The following is a 14,886-nucleotide window of genomic DNA, read 5'->3' as shown; positions in this document are numbered from 1 at the left end:
TGAATGGGGTAGGTGGCATCAAATGGCATCAAAGGCTGGATTGCCTCCTCCTTTCAGAAGAAAGGTGCCTGAATTTCTATTCTCTGCAAGCTCACTTAGGGAATCTGGGTTAGCGCTGCCATTCCAAACCATAATTTTCCCATATTAGGACCTCTGAAGAAAAAAACAGTGCTAATAAATTCTCTTCATCTTTAACACAACTCTACACAAAGGGGAAAAAATTGAACCTATTTCTTTTCTTTGCCTTTTGTTTTTAAAGATGTGTGGCTAGAGAAGTAGCCAAATAGAAAGAGACATTATCATTGCTGAAGTTTTCTTGCCAACAAAAGTGCCCTGTTCTTGGGGTCATGCGTAGGAGAGAGGAAGACCTTTAATGGAGAGATGTCTTTGGACACCCACCTTAGTTTGTCATTTGCAGATGCTAATGGAACCAGGCTTGGTGACTGAAGGAGAAAATGGAATATGAAAGGAAAATGAGAGGCCTATGAGGCAGGCATGTCATTTCTAAATGAAGGTTTCATGCAAAGGAATTGAGTCTTTTCACAGCTGAAAATGGAGTCTTTAAATAAGATGAAATAAAATGATGCTTTGGCTTGTTGCAGATTCTGTAATGAAATATAGTTTTCCTAATACCGTGTGACCTGCATTTCTCCCTGTTTTACGGGTGCTATTCCTTGATGTACAAGCTCGTATTTTCTCAAGTCAGCATTTGATGATGGATGTCAAAATACAGGCCATGTATTATGCATATAGCATTACCGATTTAAGGTGTTTACTTGTCAAGTTGAAGAAATTCAAAAACGTCACATCCACTGAATCTGCACAGCTGTCACTTGCAGTTTTTCATGCTTTTGAGTGAAACTTCTGATGAAAACAGTTTAATTTTCCCCTCTACTATTCTAGGGGAAGAAAACAGGTAGCATTTAAAATGCATGTTCTTGGTTATGTGATTGGCTGAAAAGCACACATTCCAAAGTCTGGAAAGATGGACACTACACTGTCATTCACAATTGCTTACCCTGTGCACAGTATTTCAATATATAGAGAAAGCTTATGTGCAATCAGGGAATGAATAGTAAATAAAACTTCTTTTTCTTTCTGAAAGTATGGCACTCAATAGTATGAAATTTATACAGGGGAGAGCAGAAAATAGGAAAACCCTTTATATTTTTCTGGCATTTCATGCATTATGTACCTCCAAAACAACAGGCAATTATTGAACGCCTGTCATTTCATTTCTGAGAGATAAAGCTTCACACATATCATAATACTAGAATCAACCCAATCTTGTCACATTACTGGAGAGTAAGTCAGAAATCTGGTCACACAATCTATTTGGAATTTTGTCCTTGAAAACTTAGCAAGTGATTTTTTATCTGTAATTCCCTAATTTATCGATAAGCCCGCATAGCCATCCACTGAGGGCAAAGAGAAGAAACCCAAGTGAGTGTGAATGTCCGTCTGCCCATCCTCTAAGGTGGGGGCACACTGGGCCTTGCAGCCAGCGTGGAGCTGGTGGTACCCCTTGTCATGTGCCTCACCTGGTAAAATTAATTTTCACCAAATGAATGTATGAGGTAAATACATGTCTCATGTTTACATGTCTCTATGAACATCCTTAAAGAGGCAGCCATTCAGTAAACGATTTCTCACCCTCAGTAAACTTGAAGTTGTAGTTGCACCAAGCTCATTCTAATATGTACTTGGGATTTGGTTCTGAGACTCAAAGAAGCCCAAACTGGAAAAATCAAAACCAAGTTGCCTTCTTACCTGCCTCATGAGGTCTTTGTTAGGCACACACTGGGAGGTTCAAGGGTCCACTGTGGCAGATGGCGCACATGGCAGTTGGGGTGACTTCAGGTGCGAGTAAAAACTCCACAATTGACTTAAACAAAGGGAAATACAAACACACACACACACACACTCTCTCTCTCTCTCTCTCTCTCTCTATATATATATATACATTTATAGATATATAAAATTATCCCACCTTAGGATTTTTTACTGTAAGAAATTATGTACATATGTGTGTGTATCTATCATTATTATATATATAATTTCATATTGTATATTATAACCTCATTTTATATATATGTGTGTGTGTGTGTGTATATATGTGTATATATATAAAATCTCCTGTAGTAGGAAATCCTGAGGTCAGTTGGTTTGGTTCTGGGGCTGATTAATTCAGGAACTCATGGGCAGTTCTTTCTGTCATTCAATCTTTCTATCATTCAGTTTAGCCAGTATCATTAAGCTGGCTTTGTCCTCAGCTGGTGCTCATCCTAGTTGCAAGATGGCTGCCGCAGTTCCAAGCACTACAGGCCAAAAAGCTATGCCCAGTGGATTAAAAGAGAATCTCTTCCTATGTGATTCTTTTTAAGAGCAAGGAAACACTTCCTAAAAGCCCCCAAGCAGATTTCCTCCCACTTCTCCTTGACTAGAACTGTGTCAAAAACCCAGGCTTAAGTCACTCACTGCAAGAGAATAAGCAATCAATTCGTTTAAGATAAAAGTCAGGATAGGTTAGGTTATGCTGTGGTAACAACAACAACTAAATAAGTCTCAGTGGCTTAAGCACAACACAGATTGCTTTTTCACTCAGAATGCTTGGTGGGTCTGGGCTACTGTCCAGGGCTGCTGCCCGGCCTTCATTTCCATAGTAACCCGTGTTCCCATGGCTGACGAGACCAGGGGAGAGAGGCAGAGAGTCAAATACTTGTACCAGAAGTGATGATGTGCATTGTTCTGCTCACTTTTCATGGGCCAGAGCATTTCCCATGTCACATGGCCATATCTAACTTCAAGGAGGCACAGAGGTACAATCCTTGTGGATTATACCTGGAGGGAGAGGGGAACAAAAATCTGTGAGCAAGATCACTAATTGGTGTGGAGACTGGCTTTTAGAGAACTATCAAAGTGGGTTGGAATTATTTAGAATGGTCTCCTATTTTGTTCTCCTAAAAAGCAACGCATCACAGTTTGTCCTGCGAGTGCTAATTTTTGACCTGTAAATAATACATAAGCTACATTTTTTGCGGGGGGGATTGTATATGTACACTATACTTTCATTATTTTCAAATTTCCACGTCTCTGATTTTTCTCCCTTCTCTCTTTCCTTCCCACTAGGGTTCACACCTCCAGGAATGGACAGATCCTCTCCAGATAACAGCCCAGTGCACGGGATGTTACGCCAGCCATCCATCACAACTGGGGTCAATATCCCCATCATCACTGAACTAGGTAGGGGTGAATGTCAGCTTTGGATGAATTTTTTTGTCCTCTCTTCCAACCATGTAGGGTATGAAGAGGTTGGCCTGTTTCTTAGCTCCTTTAGCGTAGTAGGCTCTAGTGAGGTTTGTTTTGGGGGAGGTTGGAAAGAGGTATGGGTGACAGTATGACAGATTATCAAAGGGAAAACTGATCTGTCTTTCCTCTAAGATGAATAGACAGTTTCCTTCATGCTGGTCCCTGTTTTCAAAGGAGCCTGAGATGACGGATTTGAGATTGGGTCATAAACTAGGGAGGGAGAAGGAAGAAAAGAAAGGCAGAGACCATGGATTCTTCTGGTGATTTTCATTGGAAGCACCTCAAGACAGCTTCTACTATCTGAACCATCCACTGAGGTGCAAAGCCTCAGGTCTAAGCCAAACCCATTTTGAGAACTGGGTGGAAGCACTGGGCTAATGTGTAATAACTACATTTGATCTATCCTAGTTGAATTTCTCAGCCAAAGGCCATTTTCAGTGAATGCCACTCTGGTCCAAAACATAATGGGGTCTTGAGGGCCATGATCATTGGCCAGTGGAATCCAACTTTTAAATGGGGCGTGACACTCCTTGCGGCCATTTGTGAATTTGCAAAACTGCTGAGTGGTCTTTTTCCCCCAAGACAAATACTACCTACCTATGGTCCTGGGTCCCTTTACTTGAGAATGTTTCCTCTGTTATTCCCTCACTCTTTTCTTTTTCTGTACTTTCCTCCACTCCCTTTCCCCAACCCTTAAATGCTGTATCCAATTAGCTAAACCTGGCAAGTTGCCTTTGGTATCAGTCAATCAGGAAAAAAACAGTGGGACGCACATTCTAATGATAACTGAACTGGGTAAGAAGCACTGTTTTTCTTCACATCAGTATCTCCTTTTGTTCTGTTGTTGGTGTTTCCAACTATCATCAGCTTGTTTTTTATTTTACCGGCTGTAACAGAAAGGCTACCCCATGGCACTGCTTTGAATGTGTTTTATTTGTGGCTCTGGTTGGAATCGACTGTCTTGTTCTGGCCTTTCTTAATGATTTTTTTCCCCACACAGCATCACTAAACCTTTGATCACACCCATCTGACCTGGCAGTTGTGTCCAAAGCATCTTTGCTCTAATTCATTTTCTTTGGCCTGGGCCTTTTTTTCTTTTCCGTGTTCCCCCTGCTCTCTCGCCTTCTCCCTTAGATTCCTCTTCCAACACACTGTCAGTTTGACTGACATGTCTTCACAGATCTCAGAGGAAGTCAAAGGAGAAGTATAAAAATTTTAAGATAAGAAACCTGAGACGATGCCTTCCCTCCAGCTGTTTATTTTCCTTTATTCTGACTTCATTTGCCTTTTTTCTCCTACTAGACCCCTTCTCAGAAGCTCGGGTTCTGAAGCCATAAAAGCAGCCAGCTCCTAGGGGACATTTTCTCACTAAAGCCAGATTTCAAGAAGGATGCCAAGAAGGAGGTTAGCAGTCACTGAGGCACAGCCCAGCACTCTGACCCCCACCCCACTGGCCCAGAGCCCTCTCTGGGAGATTCAGAGAGGACTTATCAGGAAGGTGAAGGGCTTCGGTCATGACTGCATTTGTCAAGCCCTTCCATGATTCCCCATGACTTGGTTAATGATTCTATGAAGGGCACCCATCAGCAGCAGGTCCCAGAACTGGGGATTGATCTAAATAGAGACAGCAAAAGTACTGCTTGGTGGAGGGTGGATAAAGAGGTAGGGGGCTCCTGCCTTCAAATGACTCACAAATGAAACTAACATGCCATTTTCTTGGCCCCAAAATATGTTTCAAAATAAGAGATCAGACTTTTAACACAGTAATCTTGCTTGTGAAGTGTCTAGAAACTAAGGACTAAATTGTTCACCATTCAGCACTGCCTTATTGTGGACACAGCTATTTATCAGGACAGATTCTCTCAGGTCAAGGAGTATCACACTATTTTCTATTTCCAACAGTAGAAGAGGTGTCTTTGTCATGTTTAGAGAAGTGGGCTAAAAGCCTGGGTTTCTGGATTGCTCTTCTCAGAACCTTAGGGTTGTGAGAGACCCAGGGAGCTTGTGTGGCCCAGACCTCTGGTTGGAAAATTCATCCAAACATCTCCATCTCAGAAACCTTCAAGAGGGTTTCAAAATCATCACTGCTGGAAATTTCTTTTTCTATTTGGAATTCATGTGCTGCCAACTAATTAGAATATCTTGATTTGTGATTAGTGAAAAAGAAAAGAGGGCTTGGCCCCGTGGCCGAGTGGTTAAGTTCGCGTGCTCCGCTGCGGCGGCCCAGGGTTTCACTGGTTCAGATCCTGGGCACGGACATGGCACCGCTCATCAGGCCACGCTGTGGCAGCATCCCACAGTCCACAACTAGACAGACTGACAACTAAAAATATACAACTATGTGCTAGGAGTCTTTGGGGAGAAAAAAGCAGAAAAAAAAAGAAGAAAGAAAAGAGAAAGCCTGGTGCGCCAAAACTGAGGCAACAGTTCAGGCATTCGAATAGTGTAACTGAATCTCCTGAAGCCTTTGTCTGGCACCAGATTTCTTCTATGAGCTCAGAGAACCTTCCATTTGTTCACATCACCCTTACCTTCTGCCTTAAGCCCTGTTTTTCTAGTGGTCATACCACCTTTGACAATCATACCGTCATTGTCTGACCACTTCACCTCTCCGCAGCCCCACAAATATTTACTATTGAGCTGCATGTTCTGAGATGTGTTCTGCCTTACATCAAACTAGTAAAATGCCTTTTTCAAGACACAGAGGATGCCAAGGTCAAGCAAGTTTTTTGAGCTCTATAGTATATTCCAGTCTTCAGCCACTTGGAGAGTCTCATTTCATCTTAGTGGGTCAAAGGCTCCTAGGAGTTCCCAAGGAGGAAATTTGTTTAAAGCTGTTTAACCTGTTTCCTAGCTGTATTTGACCACATACATTTGGCAATGATTGTTTTAATCACCTCTTAGCACCCATATAATTACTGTTCTGTGAAAGTGGCTTTAGGCAATACTGGCGGCTCTCCCTCTCAGACTGGGTAACCCAGAACAATACGGAGGATTTTCACTGAACCCTGGCTCATGCCTTGGAGTTCTTTCCCAATGACTCAAATCCCAAGCTCCCTGAAAATCTGGAGTCATCTCTCCCTACTTGTGGCCACTTCCCTTCCAAGTCTAGTCCCAAGACTTCCCCATCATCCTGAGGAGGGGTAACAGACACTGCTTCTTTTGGTGTGTGATGCACATGCCCTCTTGCCTATCACAAGTAATTAAAACCACATTCCTCTGTATGTTGTCCTGAGTTCACATTTTCTGATTCACAAAGCAGGAAGACTAAATAAACTGTGGCCCACAACATGCTTTTGGGTAAATGGAGGAAGGGGAAGAAAGGCTATGACTTGACCCTGGTAGGATCGCTGAGCAAGTCATTACATACTTCTGAAGGGAGGCAGGGAAGCTGAGAATTTTACCAACTTAGTGGGTGGACAGAACATGGATCATGAGAGCAGCTAACATTTGTCAAGGAGCCAGGCCAGGTTCACCAAGCACAATCTTATAGGAGTCTCCTGACAACTTCATGAAAGCTGCTATTATTTCTCCCATTTTACAAAAAGAGAAATTAAGATGTAAACTGATGAAACACTTTGCCCAATGGAGTTAGTGCAGAGCCTGGATTCAAAGCCTAGTTGTCAGATCCTGCATTTTGCATTTTCACCCATTAGTCTGTGATTCAAGAGCTGCTGAGACAGCGGGGGGCTCAGATGTGATAAAGTGGAAGAACAGAGCAAAGATTTCCCCCATTAGGATCTTTCTCTAGGGAAACAAAATGGTGTCATTTAAAAATAATTCCATGTCTAGCCTTTATCCTATTATCATTTATTCTACCTCATATAATAAACAAACAAATGTTAAAAAAGGGGAAAAGTTATCCAAAAAGTTACTTTTGGAAATAAATTGCAACAATAACTCTGAGAAAGAGAATTAGCTGCTGATACCTTTAGAAAGAAATCAGAAAAAGGAAACCTATCTATTCTTTTCCTAAAAGCACGATAATTATTCCAGAAATCATGAGTGCTCATCTCTTCCCCAGCCACACACTTTCTCTCCTATTACTTGCTCTTCAAAACTGATAATTTCTGAAGCCAAGATGGGAATGGAAATTAATTTGTCATTTAATTTTTAATAAGTTAAAGACATCTCAGTGACACAACCAATCAGTCTACACATGCATGCCGGAGGAGTCCTTGAGGAATCCTCAGATGGAAATGAAATACAGCATCAAATGCTGCATTTGCTTGAGTTAGAGCACATGAAAGATCCAGCTGTTTAGAAGGGGAAAGGGAGCACGTGGGCATCTCCATGCAACTCAGAATGCAGAGCAAGTCCTTGTCAGCAGGCAGCTGGAAACAGCCAGGAATCTATCCCACCTGGGATCACCTTTGTACCAAACAGGGCCTGTTGGGTGCGCGCCTGTATTCAGGGCCAGGGACACCAGGCACTACTCAGGCAGATCCCCAGGCAGGCTGTGGGTTGTGCCTGCTGGTGAATTCCTTGCTGTTTACCTTTGCTGTGTTCTCAGTCTATTGCTCTTCACTCTCAAAAAGTTGCTTTCTTTTCCTTGTGGCTAAACTTACCATCCCAGCATGGCTACTCATCATTGAAATATGTCCATCTCTCAAAGGACTTGGCTACCAAAAAACGCTTCAAGGTGTTTTTCAGTCATGATTCTAAAACTATACCAAAGGATTGACCACTACTGTCACTAGTCCTCCAGCAGCTGGCCATGGAGCAAATCTGCTTGAACTCATTGCTCTCTAGGCCCTGGAAACTTGAACAATCAAGTAGGAGCAGTCCATTGAGTCCCACTGACCCCCACCCTAAGATCCATCCCCGGCTTCTCCCATGCTTTTCTTTCCTTTTCAGTGACTTCAGTGTTTCTAAACCACTAGCCTGCTCTCTCTCTGGCTCAGCTGCCTGTATGTGACTTTTGAGTTAATTCTTATTTTACGCTTTTTCTAGTGAATGATACTAATGTTCAGTTTTTGGACCAAGACGATGATGATGACCCTGACACAGAACTGTACCTCACACAGCCATTTGCATGTGGGACAGCATTTGCCGTCAGCGTCCTGGACTCACTCATGAGTGCGGTGAGTGGGTGGGGGTGTGGGAGTTGAACACCTCCAACCTCCAACATGAGAGGCACTGGGCTGGAGCTTGAGCTACAGTGGAGATCAAAACCACCAAAAAAGCTTGCAGTTTGGAAGGGGTTACCAAGGTTAATCAAACTACAGGCATACCTCTTTCATTGCACTTCACTTTATTGCGCTCCACAGGTATTGCTTGTTTTACAAATGGCAGGTGTGTGGCAACCCTGCATCAAGCAAGTCTATCGGTACCATTATTCCAACAGCATTTGCTCACTTCGAGTCTCTGTGTCATGTTTTGGAAATTCTCATAATATTTCAAACTTTTTCATTATTACTATATTTGTTATGGTGATCTATGATCAGTGATCTTTGATGTTACTGTTGTAATTGTCTGGGGTACCACAAAATGGATGCATATGAGTCTGCGAACTTAATTGATAAATGTTGTGTGTGTTCTGACTGCTCCAACGACCAGCTGTCCTCTCATGTCTCTTCCTCTCCTTGGGCCTTCCTATTCCCTGAGAATCAAGAATATTGGAATTAGGTCAATTAATAACCCTACAATGGCCTCTAAGTGTTCAAGTGAAAGGAAGAGTTGCAAGTCTCTCACTTTAAATCAAAAGCTAGAAATGATTAAGTTTAGTGAGGAAGGCATATCAGGATCTAGTGAAAGCCAAGATAAGCTGAAAGCTAGCCCTCTTGCACCAGATAGCCAAGTTGTGAATGCAAAGGAAAAGTTCTTGAACGAAATTAAAAGTGCCACTCCAGTGAACGCACAAATGATAAGAAAGTGAAACAGCCTTATTGCTGATATGGAGAAAGTTTTAGTGGTCTGGACAAAAGATCAAACCAGCCACAACATTCCCATAAGCCAAAGCCTAATCTGGAGCAAGGCCTTAACTCTCTTCCATTCTACGAAGGCTGAGAGAGATAAGGAAGCTGCAGAAGAAAAGTTTAAAGCCAGCAGAGGTTGGTCCATGAGGTTTAAGGAAAGAAGCCATCTCCGTAACATAAAACTGCAAAGTGATATAGAAGCTGCAGCAAGTTATCTAGAAGATCTAGCTAAGATAATCAATGAACTTGGCTACACTAAATGACAAATTTTCAATGTAGACAAAATAGCCTTATACTGAAAGAAGATGCCATCTAGGACTTTCATAGCTACAGAGGAGAAGTCAGTGCCTGGCTGATTCTCTTGTTAGGGGCTAATGCAGCTGGTGACTTTCAGTTGAAGCCAATGCTCATTTACTATTCTGAAAATCCTAGGGCCCTTAAGAATTATGCTAAATCTACTCTGCCTGTGTGCTATAAATGGAACAACAAAGCCTGGATGACAGCACACCTGTTTACAAGGTGGTTTGTTGAATATTTTAAGCCCACCTCTGAGCCCCAATGCTCAGAAAAAAGATTCCTTTCAAAATATTACTGCCCATTGACAAAGCACCTTGTCACTTAAGAGCTCTGATGGAGATGTACAATGAGATTAATGTTGTTTTCATGCCTGCTAACATCCATACTGCAGCCCATGGATCAAGGAGTAATTTTGACTTTCAAGTCTTATTATTTAGGAAGTACATTTCATAAGGCTGTAGCTGCCTTAGACAATGAGTCCTCTGATGGATCTGGGCAAAGTAAGTTGAAAACCTTCTGGAAAGGATTCACCATTCTACATGCCATTAAGAACATTTGTGATTCATGGGAAGAGGTCAAAATATCAACATTAATAGGAGTTTGGTAGAAGTTTATTCCAACCCTCATGGATGATTTTGAGGGGTTCACGATTTTAGTGGAGGAAGTAACTGCAGATGTGATGCAAACAGCAAGAGAACTAGAATCAGAGGTGGAGCCTGAAGATGGGACTGAATTGCTGAAACCTCATGATAAAACTTTAACAGATGAGGAGTTGCTTCTTATGGATGAGCAAAGAAAGTGGTTTCTTGAGATGGAATCTACACCTGGTGAAGACGCTGTGAAGATTACTGAAATGGCAACAAAAGATTTAGAATATTCTATAAACTTAGTTGATAAAGCATCAGCAGTCTTTGAGAGGATTGATTCCAATTTTGAAAGAAGTTCTACTGTGGGTAAAATGCTATCAAACAGCATCCTATGCTACAGAGAAATCGTTCATGAAAGGAAGAGTCAATTGATGTGGTAAACTTTATAGTTGGCTTATTTTAAGAAATTGCTGCAGCCATCCCAGCCTTCAGCAACCACCTCCCTGATCAGTCAGCAGCCATCAATATCAAGGCAAGACCCTCCCTCAGCATGGGGGAACACCAATCTCAAGGAAGCCAAAGAAGCCAGTGTTGCTGGACCACAGTGAGAGAGGGAAAGGGGAGGGTGAGGCAAGTGTGGACCCCAAGACCTTGAACCCATTTTCATAGTTTTGGTCTTTTTCTTAAGAGCAATGAGGAGGTATTGAAGGGTTTTAAGCTGGCAAGTGATGTGATCAGGTTTATGTTTTCAAAGGATTGCCTCAGCTAGTGTGTGGAGAAAGGCTCAGGAGGCAAGATGGCCGCAGGAAGTCTCAGTGAGAGGCTCTCATAGCCTAGACTAGGCTGGAACTGGCAGAACTGGAGGGCAGTGGATGGATTTGAGTGGAGTTTGTCAGTAAAATCAACAGGCCTTGGGAATAGATTGAATATGAGCAGAAGGGGGAAGGACAAAGTGTCAGAGGTGACTCCTAGGTCACTGCCAGTCACTGAGACAGAGTCCTAGGAGAGCACCAGGCATGAGGGCCAGGGTTGGCCAGTTCTCTGCTGCAGGGAAGGGATGGAGTGGTGGCAGAGAGAAGGGTGGGCTGCATGAGGGATCAAAAGCATCTTTGGTTTCTTTTATAACTCAATATGCATCAAACAATCAAGCCGGTTGTTCTCTCACTTTTGAGACCGAAAACAAATAACGAGTAAAAAGTAGGTCCCACTTTAACGGAACCATCTTGAACTGCAAAGGCAAGCAGACATTAGAATGGGTCATAACCAGGGAATTGTGAAGTGTTCCCACTGAGTGTGTTTATTTATTATATAGAAAAGCCTCTTTATTCTGGAATTCTCAAATTTACGGTTTGTGAAAATACAGACATAGGCTGGCTAAAAATTGACCTTTGGAGAATCCATGAAGAAAAGTTTTATTGAACACATTAAAGCCATAAACATAGCTCAGAGAGTTTTCATACACATACATTTCTTAAAGTGCTTAAGAAGGCTATTCTCCTGAATGTGTTAAACAACTGATGTGCTAATTATGTATTATTCTCATCTATTCATTAAAGCTAATCCCAGAAGGACCTCTATTTGAAGAAAGAAGAAAACATAAAGCATTTTAAGACTAATTTAGTTTACTCTATATTCCTTAATGTGGTCCAACTGCAAGCATATCTTGGTTAAAAATCAGAATTATGGATTTAAAAACAATTATGAAACAACATTCATCTGAATTAAGGTTGACTAGGCTGCATGCCATACCATTGCTTTCCAAGCCAAGAAGGAGAGAAAATGGTCCCTAGAGAAGGACTTTCTTGGTTTCCCAGGGCTCAGGATCTTCTGATGGCCTGAGGATACTGAGTTTAACCCTTCTACCTGCTAGTGATGTTGAGCTCAGATTGGGCAAACGCCTAAAGCAGGCTGGAAGGAATGAGAGAAGCTACAGGATGTGCTCATTTACAGGGCCATGTTGTCTGTAATAGTGCTCGTATTCTCCAAATTCGGTTTCAACAGATTTCTATAATTCATCTGTTTAGAAATTTCATTTTACTTCTGATCCTAATTCGAGAGATTTCAGAAGACTATTCTCACTAAGAGATGATTAAACTCTTTACAATAGTTTTTTTTCAGAACTACAAAATACTTTATTAAAATTTTTTGAAATCCAAATTTATAAAATTATTTATGTTTCTACATATCGACCATTTGGTATATTCCAGGCAGGACTTGCTACATCATTTGCAAGGCTACTTTTTCATATATTATTAAGAATTTCAAAATAGGTGACAGAAGAACATTAAACCAAGTAAAAGACCTTCTGATCATGGGCCCTGGGTGACTGCACAGGCCACACACCCATGAAGCCAACCTTGGTTCCAAGGAATAAAACTGGTTTTAAGCACCAAAGAACTTTACCTTTATATAGCCAAAGGGGTGCATGGTGGCCATAGGGTGGGGGTGGTGGACACATCTGAATTTGAATTGCACAGCTGTCTGTCTCAGCATCACTAGGGAGTCAGTTTTTAGAAACTCAGATGAGAAATCAAAGTAGATTGGTTTTAAGTAAAAAAAAAAAGTTACCTCTAATCTCCTTTGAAATGCAAACGAAAATGTTTGGGAGAGGGTAACTAAGGCATTATTGTATAGATACAATAGTCTGTGAGCAGCGTTTCTTCTGAATTCCAGCCTGGGAAAAGAGGGCGTCAGGAATCTAGTAACTGTCATTGTAATTAGCAGCAGCAGCAGCGTGCATTGAGGCTCAGAACTATGTGAAGCACTTCAGCCACAGCATCTGATCTTTTGTACAATAATATGAATAAACCTGGTTTAAGTGTTGAAGCAAGACATATTTCACTGATCTACTGATGGTGACTTTCCAAATCATTAATCAAATGCCTATCCAATTATTCCAGGTCTTGTTTTCATTGTCTGGGATGAACAAATTCCACAATGAGGTCTTGAATTGGATCTGGTTCAACAGACTCAGTTGGATCTAGACTGTCTGATAAAATGTTACCTGGGATTTCTTTGCATTCCACCCAACCCTAATTTATTAAAAAAAATAGGAGATCAGTCAAGTACCGAGGCAATAACTAGAAGGAACTGAAAGGGTTGGCAGGAATATAAATTGAGAAAGTGAGGAGCCAGAGGTCAGCTTCCATCTCAGGCATTCTTTTATATGCAGCATCACGACATCCACACACACATCTCTGTAGATGTCGACGATCTTCTTTTTCTAGCACTCCTCCAAAAATTGCCATTTAATCATGTGTCTAAACATTCCCTGAATATTGTCCTTCATAACTCAACTCCTGCTGCTTACTGCTTCATTTGTTAAAAGAACAATGTTTTGATTCTTCACAGGCATTCCTAGAACAGATAGGGATGTTACAGACATGGCCTTATGGCTTTCTCCTGCAAATCAACAGCTGAAGCACATGATGAGAGGGAATAATTATTCTTATGGGTATATGCCTCTAAGAAGAAGATCGTAACTAAGAAATGTATTTTTCAGATTGATACCAGCTTGCTGCTCACATACACACACACACAAAAGATGAAAAGAAGCCTGTCTATTTAGAGCTGAAACTGGTACATGAGTATTCAGATTTCTTTTCCACACAGCCACCACTTCCCCCTACCCTCATCCCGCTTAGGGGTTCCACCTGGACCCTCGCTAGAAAGAAAAGATAGGTCATGGACATGAGAGCCAGGCTGCTTGAATGTGAATCCCAGCACCATCATTTACTGGCTGTGTGACCTGAACCTCTCTGTGCCTCAGTTTTCTCGTATTTAAAATGGAGATAATACCTCATAGATATTATAGGATTGTTGAGATGATTCAATGAGTTTAGGTCATAAAGGGATTAGTGTAGTGCTGAGCATATGACAAGCTCTGTATGTATTTGTTGTTATTAATCAATATATTTATTGGGCACTTGCTAAATGCCAAGCACTATTTACCAGCTGGGGATTCAACAGTGAAGAAGAAAGGTGAAGACCCTGCTCTCATGTTGTTTGAACCTTCACTCTAGTGGGCCGTAACTTTGTAAGTGAGTAAGTGAACAATGTTAGATGGGTAACTGATTTGAAGAACACGAAATAGTTGGAATGGGTGTGGAGACCTGTTTTAGCCATAGTGGTCAGATTCAAGCTGTCTTAGGAGGCAGCTTTGAAGCTGACACTGAAAAATCAGAAGAAGAGGGCACCTAGGGGTGAAAGTGACTAGCTTTCCTAGGCAGAAGGGAAAGTAAAAACAAAGACTGAGAAGTGGTGATGTCCTGGGTTTGGTTCATCTGAGGCAATGGTTGCAGCCCGTCATGGTTGGAATATGGTAGATGCGGGAGAGAAATATACAAGAAGCAGTCAGACGGGCATGGCCATCAGCCACACTGTGAGTGTTCTGAGTACAAAAGACCACATCCAGTGCAGTTTGTGGTCTGGGGTTAGACCCTTCAGTCTTGGTTAGAGGATGCACTTTCTTTTGGATACCACCAGCATCCACATAATGCCACTGTTTCCCCTGTGTACTGACTGGGAGGACAAACCCGTCACTGAGTTGATTCCTGAAGTGTAACCCCTGGTTATTTTCCCATCCAACACCCCATCCTTGTCCACTTATTTTAGGAGAAGAAAGGAAGAGAAACAGAACAATATGTTACTGTGAGTACCTGGTTTGATATCTTGCTTCTAATAAATGATTTATCATAGAATTCTCAAAATAGCACATTGTAGGAGATACCCATCCCATAGACTTCTACATTTCCCAAAGTTTTAATTTTCAAATG

At 41.7% G+C, this 14,886-nt stretch overlaps 1 protein-coding gene across 22 annotated transcripts in view; it reads left to right on the top strand.

The window, feature by feature from the left end:
* The window catches only part of KCNMA1 (potassium calcium-activated channel subfamily M alpha 1), a 714,937-nt gene that overhangs the window by 664,014 nt on the left and 36,037 nt on the right, over positions 1–14,886 (top strand). For 12 of the 22 annotated variants that reach the window (XM_014836994.3, XM_070491092.1, XM_014836933.3 and 9 more), the window contains 2 exons: positions 3,130–3,243; positions 8,263–8,393. In XM_014836994.3, the coding sequence (XP_014692480.3) occupies positions 3,130–3,243; positions 8,263–8,393 (245 nt within the window). Of the gene's footprint in view, positions 1–3,129; positions 3,244–4,023; positions 4,105–8,262; positions 8,394–14,886 lie in introns of all 22 variants that reach the window. The other 10 variants (XM_014836959.3, XM_070491042.1, XM_070491037.1 and 7 more) reach the window with 1 other exon arrangement.

The sequence above is a fragment of the Equus asinus genome, chromosome 2 (genome assembly GCF_041296235.1).
Source record: "Equus asinus isolate D_3611 breed Donkey chromosome 2, EquAss-T2T_v2, whole genome shotgun sequence".
NCBI lineage: Eukaryota > Metazoa > Chordata > Mammalia > Perissodactyla > Equidae > Equus > Equus asinus.
This window is presented reverse-complemented; position numbering and strand designations above follow the sequence as displayed.